The 11,068-nt window shown below is 49.0% G+C and overlaps 2 protein-coding genes across 2 annotated transcripts; one reads left to right on the forward strand and one right to left on the reverse strand.

Moving 5' to 3' along the window:
* Positions 1-75: 75 nt before the first annotated feature.
* Positions 76-3,015, forward strand: LOC135815353 (uncharacterized). The gene is made up of 4 exons (XM_065328633.1): positions 76-616; positions 1,681-1,719; positions 2,186-2,212; positions 2,492-3,015. Exons 1-4 carry the CDS (start codon positions 216-218, stop codon positions 2,502-2,504), a joined length of 480 nt encoding a protein of 159 aa, XP_065184705.1. The 5' UTR covers positions 76-215; the 3' UTR covers positions 2,505-3,015.
* A 1,817-nt stretch (positions 3,016-4,832) lies between these two features.
* On the reverse strand, positions 4,833-9,556 carry LOC135815354 (mucin-5AC-like). The gene is made up of 2 exons (XM_065328634.1): positions 8,313-9,556; positions 4,833-8,069 (listed from the first exon to the last, which is right to left on the reverse strand). The coding sequence occupies exon 2, from the start codon at positions 8,054-8,056 to the stop codon at positions 5,456-5,458; it is 2,601 nt and encodes an 866-aa protein (XP_065184706.1). The 5' UTR covers positions 8,057-8,069; positions 8,313-9,556; the 3' UTR covers positions 4,833-5,455.
* Between the last annotated feature and the right edge of the window lie 1,512 nt (positions 9,557-11,068).

Consider the following 11,068-nt stretch of genomic DNA (forward strand, 5'->3'; position numbering starts at 1 on the left):
TGATGGCCGCGCAGCAAAGACATGCGCTGGAGAGTGGAGTACTTGCAGCTTCTATTCTGCCTTTGTAGATTTGGATTAGATGGACTGGATCGACATTATCTGCAAAGGAAAGAACTCTCGATTTGCTTTCTGGGAAAAAGAATAGTGGTCTTACCAATAATTATTAGCTCTGTTTGCAATCAATCCTGGGTCCGTCGTGAAGAGAGTGACAGAAAATGTCGCGAGCCACTGGCAAGGTTTACGTTGGGGAGTTAGGAGATCATGCCAACAAAGGTGACTTGGAAGACCTCTTCGAAAAGTTTGGGAAAATTCGCGAGATCTGGATTGCTCGTAACCCACCGGGCTTTGCCTTCGTCTTTTATGAGGACCCAAGAGATGCTGAGGAAGCCGTAAGAGACCTAGATGGTTCGAGTTGCAATGGTAGGAGAATAAAGGTTGAACATGCTAAGGCTCGGGATCCAGGCCAAGGTGGACGTGGCGGTGGTAGCTATCGTCGTGATGACCGCCGTGGTGGTGGTGGTGGTGGTTATGGTGGTGGTGGCAGTTCATATAGTGACCGGGGTGACCGGGGTGGATATGGCGGACGCCGTGGCTACGATGACGAGTACCGCCGCAGGTAAGTTTTCTTTTTTCAAAGCAATTGTAACTGCGTTACGTGCCCCTAAAGCTGTTCCATGCGGTTTTTGTTGGACTGTTCCTGCGAATAATCTACTTTTTTTTTATTCAGGGAAGATACCAATGACATTTTAGCGATAGGCTGGCTCAGTCATTGTGGTCTAACCAATTTGTTTGTTTCATTGTATTGTATGATGTTGGTGTAGGTGTTCACCTCATCTGCATCACTTCACACCATATAGACTTGAAGTGCTTACGACTTAGTAGACACATCTAGCATCTCTGTCTTCACATCAATCTGCGCTTGTGCGCCCCAGTTTCACATCTTATCCCATCCCTGATTCGGGGGACTCAGTCGTCCCTGAGACCAGCGTTGATGGTCTCACAGCGCACAGTGCGTCCCCTGCAGCGGTGGCCACTCAGCTTTTCTGCCCGCCTGCTAATTACATCGATAAATGTACCCGTACATCGTAGCAGCCACTGCATTCATCTGCATCCAGCAAAGCACCAAACAACACCCCGTCTTCACAGCACCGCGCGTCTATTTTCATTCGCACCGACTCCTGAATTTGGGTCATACAACTTGGGGTTTCAATTGTGTGTGGATTTCTATCCGGCAATGTTGCAAGTCAGCGGGTCGTAAATATCACCCCAGCTGCATGCAACGCTGCGCCATCATTCTCTCATTAGGCGATGGTGCATCACTAGCTCTGCACAACTTAAATTCCGCATCCATCGTTTGGTGGAGTCGTGAATCTGGCTATCTGCATTCTGTGAGATGAGCAGTGCATTCATGATTTCCATTCGACCCTCTGTTCTCTTCTGTCACAGGTCAGTCTGGCATCCAGCAGACATGCATGCTTGTGTGTCTTTGTTCCTCTGTGCATGTGATTTATTGTAACTGCCTGGGCAAAGAACATGAAGATGCGGGCACCTGTTCAGTGCAGGCTTGTCATTTTGTGTGGGTATAGTGTGTCATCATGATGTGTACTGTCCCTTACATGCTCGTACTGCTTGCGTGGCTCTGGACCAACTTATTTTGTTTCTTTTCTCATGTTCTCTTAGATCGCCATCTCCTCGCAGAAGACGTTCGAGATCGCCTCGGTAAGTTTCTATTGTGTGGGCTCAGTTACATTTTCACAGCCTGCTCTTGCCTCGATATGACCTGGCACTTGTACTCGTATCGTACACACGTACACTGATATTTTGCCTCCAGCCCGGAACCACTTCATGTGAGTGAACTGTTATTGTATATTATTATGTTGAGTGTGGAGTGGTCTGTCGTGAGTCAGTCAAGTCAAGTCGGCGGAATAGAGCGAGCTCCAGTGTGGGAGCAAACCCATTCCTAAACAAAATCATCGCCGAAGTCGCAACCTCTATTTCGTAGTGTGGAGTGGTTTTGATATTATTTGTATTGTATTTTGTTGATTTGCTTGAGCGTTCCCAACAGACCATAAGGTCTTCTTACAGGGTGCCCAATTATTATCATGCATGTAGGATGCGGCTATTTTGTGGTGATTTTTCTTCGTGTTGTGTGTGTGTGTGCTCGCTTGTTTTGCTTTGCTTACAGTGGCTATCGATCCCCGTCACCTTCAAGGTACAGGTACTGGTAACCCAGTGCGCCACCCTAGACTATGTTCCCACCATTGCCTGTTTTGCTTTCGTCTTGTGTTGCGTTTGCAATGTGCTGGTACTGGCATATGCCTCTGTGTGTGTGTGTGTGTGTGTGTGTGTGTGTGTGTGTGTGTGTGTGTGTGTGTGTGTGTGTGTGTGTGTGTGTGTGCAGTTCCACATCTCAAAAGGTATGGCTTTGGACACATAATTCTGATGTGTCTGTTTTCGTTGTTGCTGCTGTTGCTTTCTACTTCATCTGCAGGGGACGCTACTAACTGGCCCGTGCTCCAAGGTGCCTTACGTGCGTGCCACGATCACTTCTTGCATGTGCTACATCCTGTGCAGCATGCCGCGCCATCGATGATGGCTGAGTGCCTAACCTAGAATTGTACTAGCTTGACGCGTTTCATCTTGCTGCTGCTGCTACTGCTGATGATGCTGATGATCTATCACTTCATATTCATGCCTCGCTTCGCGTTTATACCTGAGCACAAATGAAACGATTGTATGTTCCGTGATCCTATCGCCATTTTTTCTACTCATCTCACACAGTGGCAGCCAGTGCCTATCTTGCGTAGAATCGAAGAAGAAAAGGAAAAGAGTTCCAATCGTACCAGGCTCATCATTCTCTTTGTGAAGATTGTGTTGCTCCATGGTATTTTATCAGAGTTTGCTTCACGCTCACTGTGGATTGTTTACAAGTCTGCCTTTACGTTATCCCTTCGTGTCAAGTGTCTCCTCAAAAGAGTGCTTCGGTGATCATATATTGTGCTTTGAGACAATCGAGTTTCTGTCTTTGTGAGTGTGGGTTGAATATCTGAGCAACAAGTTCTCTTTTAAACTACATGACATATTGCTGATTGCTGATAACGTTCACTTCAAGCCACTCACGCCATTATCGTCATGATATATATGTACATATGAACTAGGGGTGACACGAATTTTAGAACGTTCAACTACAAGAGGTTTGTTCCAAATGGGAGAATTCGATTCGCTACTTCAAAGTGTCGAGCGTTCGCCGATGCATGCGTAGGTACTACATGCAGTCCCATGCTTGTACTGCAAATAACAATGTACATGTATATCGCGCAGAGCTCAGCCAGCCACCTTCGGCTCCAGGTCCCCATTACAGGTAACAGCCATTCAGAAAAGAGAGTGATTGCAGATTTTCCAATTCTTGGTTGTTTTACAAGTGTGATGGAGTGTTTGTGGGGGCTTTATTAGTTCGTGAGTTCGTCAAATGAAGCGTACAGTTCGTGAGAATGTTTCGTTCGTTTCAGCCCTACTATGAACCAGGATAATACAGGGTGCATGTCTGTATTTTGTGAGAGAACGAAATGGTTGTGGCATATACTTCAGGGCGGCGCACACTACAGTACGTACTCCGGGAAAAAAACGATCTTATTATGACTATACCGTATTATCTCTAATATAAGCACAGTCTCCAATAATAGAACACCTTGGGGCAACATTCAAAAAATAAAGTGCTCAGTCTCCATTATAAGCACACTGTGTAAATTCATCATCTGTACCGGCGAAAAAAACCTGAAATGTGTGTGTCATACATGAATTTGGCATGGCAACATGCCTCTGAAATGAGGTTGAAATAATACTGGAACAGTCTCCAATAAAGGAACGTCTCCATTAATAGCACGGGGCGGAGGTACATTGAAAAAATAAAGGACCGTGCTTATATTTTAGATCTTACGGTGTGCCCCAGAAGTGCACACCTGTTATCTTGCAGGAAATCATATTTTCTATTTTCTTTCAAAGCCAGAATACGAGGAGCTTGGCCTTTTTTTAAGTTTTGGTTAGCATCCACAAGCCCAACTTACTACTGTCAAAAGAATGTAGTACAGTACATTATACCTCACTCCATACACACCACTATTGGGAAATTGGCAGTATTAATTTTGTCGGCGAGGAACAAGCCATTTGGAGGCCACAGACGGAGAAGATGGAGAGGCATAAATATATTATAACAAAGGGACCTTGTGTATATCAAGATAATTATATACATGTACACCAGTTATATCTCGATATACACTCGGTCCCTTGTTACAATCCAGTATACTTACATGTATATCGCATACATGCACTAAGCACTACATAATTACGGTCAGGCAATACTGCCAATAGGCGGCGAACAAGTTAGTTGCAGTGCTTGACCCCCTGTTTTCTTTACAATGACTTCTGTACTAGTCCGTCTGGATCCCATGACCGAGCAACTACATGGCTGCACTGCACGTGAAATGAAATACATCATAGGTATGATTATGAACATTGTCACACAGTTTTGTGCTCCCCTTTTTACCACTAAGTCTTATTCATGTACATAATGTAACACTGTTCCCGCATCTCAGTTGGATCAGCCCAAGGAGCCCTACACATGCCGGTATGTGTAGGGTTCCATTATTATTATCATTATTATTAATTTTAAATTTTGAATAGGGCAATCCCCACAGGCCTAAGGCCTTTTTACAGGGTAGTCCCCTATGTGGTCACGTACAGATTTGCGTCAATGGATCAGCCAGATCCACCACTGCAGCAAGGAGTCAGCCATGACTGTTGCCGTACAGCACAACAGAAGAGATGATGTACCATCACTTGGCAAAACCAACTTGTATAGCACATGTATTAGCTAAAAGAATGTTCAAAATAGCACACCAATGCTCTAGATGCTCCTATTTATAAGTAAATTCAAAACAAAATGTGGTGTGCACTATGATCTATCGTGTAAAGCTATGTCTACTTCACGAGACGTGGATGGGCCTACAACTATAAATCTTGGTCTATAGTTCCCCGTCTGCAGATACATCTATGGGAAATTGCGGCATGACAACAGCACAGCGTATCATATCAATTCGCTAATACATGCGGTTGCATCTGTTGGACTCAAACTCTGAGCTACACAGGTATCTAATGTTACATTCCTAACTCAATGGACAGTCTTTTCTGCCGTGCGAGACATCAATAGGCAAGCAGCACCGGGTGCGTGAAGGCTGATGGGTTGGTGAATCTGAGATGGGAGAAGTAATAGAGGCACGTGCGTTAAACAGATGGGACAAGTGCTCGTACCGTGCAATAATTGTAATATCCATGTGGCTATGTTGGTCAGGATCGAAACAGAAGCGGCTGCGGTGTGTCAGTTGACATAGATCAGGTGCGTGTGATTGAGGCTATTCTCGGTTGAGATGAGACGGTGGACGATACAGTAGACGACAGGTTACCAGCAGCTTAGCAATGGCATGGCCACCATCATTGGCACGGTGGATGTGATGGCCGGAGTGATTGAGGACGGCGTGCTTTGCAGACCATTGGCAGCACTGTTCTGCAGATGCGGCTGGGCAGGTACCATGTCCGTATTGATCGCACCAACCTGATGTGCCACAAGCGTACTTCCTAAACTAGCAGCGGGCAAGGAGCTGGTGTTGGCTTCGCTGATACTTGCCATTACAGCTGGCGCTGTGACAGCAGCTGCCTCCAAAGACAGAATGGAAGCTGTGGTCGCCTGCTGAATGTGGCCATCAGCAGCCTGCGGTCGCTCCGTGTTGTCGTCGATAGCCACATCATTACATTCGCTGCTGCCACCGATGCCGCTGCCATCGTCGACGCTAGAGCTGTCTGTTTCCTCTGAACCAGTCCCGCAGCCACCATCGCGGAATTCCCCTCCCAGGATGCCGTTTGGGACCGTGCCATTTGCCAGAGCAGCTTCCGCCATGTTGGCTGCCACATTACCTTCTATAGTGTGACAGCGCATGTGTCGTGTCAGCTTAGCGGTGCCCAGGAACGCTTTGCTGCATAGCTGACAGCGATATGGGTTCTTGATGCACATCCGAGAGTGTCGATCTCGTACTACTCTGGATGGGAAACGCGCGTTGCAGTACGCACACTTCGGGTCCGGGCCACCATTGGCCCGCCGCTCCTCGCTTTCGTTGCCCGTCTCGCTCGATGCGCGCGATCGCAGATGGGAGCGGATGTGGCGTTGCAATTTGACTGTACCCAAGCACGCTTTCCCGCAGCTCGGACACTTGTATGGATTGCTGGCGCAGCATCTAGCGTGCTGATCTCGGATCGTCCGCGTCTTGAATCTCAGATCACAATAAGCACATTTCGGCTGCTGGTATATGCTTCCACAAGTGCTTGCTCCGCTGGTCCCCGTCGTCGACTGGGCTCTGCTCCTCACAGCGGCATGCTCATGAGTTTGCTGTGGCTTTTGCGCTTCCTGTTGCTGCTGCTGCAAGGGATTGGTGACATCACCCAGTCCGACCGAAACCAACGAGCCATCCGCCGGCATTTGTCCGACGTGCTGAGCTCGATAAGCAACGCCAACATGTTCGGAAATAGCGGCCGGTCGGCTCAGTGCCGTGAACTGCGCGTGCACGTCCGGTGCGTGCGGCGGTGGTGGTGGAGCTGCCGACAGGCCGTCGAACAGTAACATGTGCGGATGCGCGAACGTCTCCATGGTGATCGAGGGTGGCATGGGCAAGTGGTCGGTGACATGGGGCACGATGGCATGTGTAGCGTTCATCGTGGCCGCCATGTTATTGAACCAGTTGTACTGGCTGAGGTCGGCCGCAGAGTCCGTCCAACTGGCCACACCAGCACTCGCTGCAAATGTCGCACAGTTTTCCACGCTCACGTCGGGTAGACAGACCGGCACGGCGGGCTGTTGATAGATGACAGCTTGGCTATCATTCGGCGGCAGGGAAGTAAACCCACCACTGGTCAGGTGGCCGATGGAGGGAAGAGCAACGGGTACGTCTCCGGTCTTCTCTTCCTGCGCTGCCGCCTGCGCCAATAGTGTAAGACCCATATCGCCGGTGCCCGGCGCACCACTACCAGTGCTGGTGCCTGCAGTCACGCTCTTAGTGGGCACCGCACTACCTGCCGCCGCTGCACGCATGAGCTGCGTCAGACCTGCGCCGCCGCTCCCATCCACCGCGCCGGCTCGTTCCAGCTCGCTGAGACACTGCTGACTTGCCAGGAGTTCCTCCAAATTCCATGCAGCTGTGATGGGTGCTGGTAGGCTCATGTCGATCACTCCCTCCACTTTCAGTGGTGCTATTGCGTGCTGGGCAAGACTAGTTGAATTGACCGGGTTGTTTGCGTGGACATGGAGAAGATCCATGGTGGTAACCTGAATGCCCGATGTGTGTGCAGCAGCTAGAGGTATTGGGACAAAGGTGGCGGACAGAGGTGTAGATATTTGTGTTGTTGAAGCAATCACACCAGGTGCAGTTTCGCTGGTGGTGGTTGTTTCACTGACTGCGTACTTTATGTCAGAACAAATACTGCTGTTACAGGGGCTGCTGCTGTTGGTGGTGGTGTTGTTGGCGGTGGGATTGCTGGCGCATTCAACCTGTTCTTGAGACACGGTCGGTACTGAGTTTTGATCTACTGTATGAGAATTGCGTTGCAGCGCAATGTCATTGTCTACAGACGACTTCACACTGCATGCCTTCTCCTCCTCGTTGACCGCTGAGCTCACTTGATCTGCTGTAGCACTGCTGCTGCTGCTGCTGCTGCTGTTGTTAGTCAGTGTAATACCTGTGTCGAGTGGTGGTGGTGATGGTACTGGGTCCCCGAGTAGGGTGTCCTCTTCGGACACGATCGGCGTCTCTACAGTCAGCGCTGCTGATTCTATGGTCACTGTGTCTGCTGCTGCTGCTGCTTCCGCTGTTTGGGTGGTCAGTGATTTGTCCTCTTCTGCCAGTAGAGTCGGTGTTACACAGGTATCGGCTGCTGCAGCTGCTGCCTGGGATCGCGTCACCCGTGGGATCCTCTCAAACGTCTTCTTGCCTCTTGGTGAACGTTTTCTTTCCATCTAGAGCGCCCGTCTGTCATAGAGAACACCATCGTGCCGGTTACAGAACAAAGGTGGAAACAAACGAAAAGAGATTGAATGAGACACAAGTCGAAATGCGATGCACATGTAGCTGCGAGTTCATACAAAATCCAAAATTGCTGCAGGTGGTAATGAGCGGGCGGGGCCGCACCAACATCCTACATACAGGTCCAGATCGGACAGGAAAACATTGAAGGTCGCCTGAGCTGCAAAGTCGAGACATCAAGTCACTCACCTTGGCTTGGAGAAGCCTTCCGTGCTATGAAGTTATTCGATCAACGACGCCTGGGTCTTAGAGACTTGCCACACGTACACACACATACACACGCAACCACAGATGCGACGTGTGTTCCGGACAGGGATGTAGACCAGAATGGACGCCTCCAATTGTGCAGGTGCAAACGCCGCCAGAACGCACAGGCCACGCGGTCCCCTCCAACGCAGTCGCTACACCGACACTTCACCGACTTGTGCAGAATAGCTCCGTGCTGGTGCTCGGCGAGGTGAACCCGGTTCGATCCTTGCCGCCGAGCTGTTCTCTCCCATTCCCAACCTAGCTAGTTAGCCTGTGCCGCGGTGCTAAGCAAGGCATACAGCCTTACAGGTCTTCCGAAGTACACGGACATACATAACTGTAGCCATTGCATTGTAGATTACCATGCTTGGCTGACTTGCTGACGCAACCATGTACCAGCCAGCGACAAGCTACGTACACCACGCGCGTATGTGCATGCGCTCGCTCCACTCACGGACTATTCCTACTGGGTGCGCGCGCCATTCGCTGTGTGACTATACAACCATCTTCATGCACGCAATACTCCCGCCAACCTCCAGTATAGCTAGCATAAGTACTAGTCGCAGTATAGGGGCTCGGAGTTAATGTTTATGATGGCATTCATGACAATCTCCTGTACCCTCCACACACCACTACTACACAGTCGGCTGCTGATGTCGTGGTGCAAGCGGTGGTGGTACTGGTAGGACATTGACGTACCACGATCAGATGGGGGATACTATCTTCATTGACTCCCGCTTGCCTGAATGCAAACCACGGAGATGCTGCTGCTGAGTTGGGAAAGAAATGGCTGACGACTTGCCTGTAGCACGTGATATGCACTATCTCCTTCGCGGCACGTGATAAGTAGTCCAAAAACCGACCGCAATGCTGCCAGGATGTCACCGTAACTGTCCATGTCGGTCTTGGATGGGGACAATCCAGGTGCAGAGTTGAGCTGAAGGATCTACAGTGACGTCAAGTTCACGTACATCTACATGGAGAGAAGTCATTGCACCTCCTGTTACTTTAGGCTCGGAAGCTGAGCTTTAGAAAAAGCTTTTCCTGAACGGGTGTATGGAGAGACTGGGGAGAGACGAGCGGAAGAAAACATGGCTACATCATTTGGACAGTGTGTGCTTGGGTTAGCTGTCCAACATCAACAACGAGTACTACTTACAGACGAGGCACAGATAACGTTACTCCGTAAAATCATATTTTGACCATGGCCGTAGTAAAATACTGTGCTACTGCCCGATTTCGACGTTGCAACACAAACCATGTACATGTACATTGTAGGTTTAGCAAGCATACGCGTACACAATCATGTATAATGATGACCATTTGCGGTCGTGGAGTCAAAAACTGACAGTCATGCTTGCTGTCTAAATAATGAACCATGATGTGTTTAATTCTGTTCAGTTTCGAGCGGAGTACATGTAATATCAGTAAAAATGGTGCCCTTGTATTACATGCACTGTTCGTTACTGCTGGCGGCATTCCTTTGAAGAGCTGATAATACTAATAATTAGTATTATGATCACTCGTCTCTATTGTTATGATCACTCGTCTCGGGTACCTCACATACCAACCATAGCAGCGTCGTGCACGAGTGCCAATACCAGAGTGGAATCTTACTGTCTGCTATACCATGCTTCGCAGCTGTGTGGTACAACGCAAACCTCAATAACTCCTCTACGGTATGCTGAAGTGAAGCCGTAATGTTCCTGTTGCTGCGGATCGCGGACCTGGCCAAAGCACAAATCACAGGAGAAGCCAGCTGAAGCAGCCTGATCCTGAGTTAGCCGAGTGAGTGTACCCGACCAAGCTATCATCACAGTCATGTCCCCATGTATACCCGGCCAATGCTCGAGTCATAATACTACAACTTACAAGCTAGAGTCAATAACCCAAGAGGTTATGCACGGCCAGTAGTACACCGACCCCCAGAAACACACACACACACACACACACACACACACACACACACACACACACACACACACACACACACAGCTGCAGTGAGGCGCGACGCTCCTCCTGTCACTGCTTGCACTGCGGCGACCGCGCACCTGTCAGTGGGAGTGCCTTCAGCTGCCAACATGACAGGACACATGTTTTAAAACCCGTGGTCACGCATGAACGGTGTCTTTACTTGTGGCTCTACGTACACTCTACATATATGCACATGATTGTAATTGCCCTGCATTGCACAATATTGCTAGTAATGCTACACCTGCAGAGCTATTTCCATAGTGGGGGAAGAGATGGATAGATGGAAGGTGCTCGCCTCCACTCTAGTCTAACACTCTACGCTACAAGCCGAGGCTAAACCTCTCGGCTAGCATGCTGCAAACTCTGTTGTAGTGTATGTGTATCTTACTTCCAGTTCTTAGTGTTCCTGATTTCAGTGATGGACAGAAATGAACAATGGACTGATATGTTTCTCTTCTGTCAACAAAAAAAGCAAAAAAAGCAAAAAAAGCAGGTTGAAGCGCACAATGGGATGAGTAGCGTCTGTTCCTGCAGTTGTGTGTTCCTTGCGGCCCTGGAGAAAACAAAACTGGCGCATATCATTGTGCTCAGTGTACCACCCCGACGGTGACTTCTCCCATTCTCTTCAAAGTCTTCATGAAGGGTTGTTGACCTACTATAGGCTACATGTACAACGACTATGTCACCATGTATGGCTTAGTGCTATAGCGTTTGTACAGTGC

This window comes from Sycon ciliatum, chromosome 4, assembly GCF_964019385.1.
Source record: "Sycon ciliatum chromosome 4, ocSycCili1.1, whole genome shotgun sequence".
NCBI classification, from domain to species: Eukaryota; Metazoa; Porifera; class Calcarea; order Leucosolenida; family Sycettidae; genus Sycon; species Sycon ciliatum.

Excerpts from the sequence above, each read along its gene's own strand:
- LOC135815354 (XM_065328634.1), bottom strand. The coding sequence starts at position 8,056 with ATGGAAAGAAAACGTTCACCAAGAGGCAAGAAGACGTTTGAGAGGATC.
- LOC135815353 (XM_065328633.1), top strand. The coding sequence starts at position 216 with ATGTCGCGAGCCACTGGCAAGGTTTACGTTGGGGAGTTAGGAGATCAT. Across the intron at positions 617-1,680 it reads GATGACGAGTACCGCCGCAG|ATCGCCATCTCCTCGCAGAA; the intron begins GTAAGTTTTCTT and ends ATGTTCTCTTAG. Across the intron at positions 1,720-2,185 it reads AGACGTTCGAGATCGCCTCG|TGGCTATCGATCCCCGTCAC; the intron begins GTAAGTTTCTAT and ends CTTTGCTTACAG.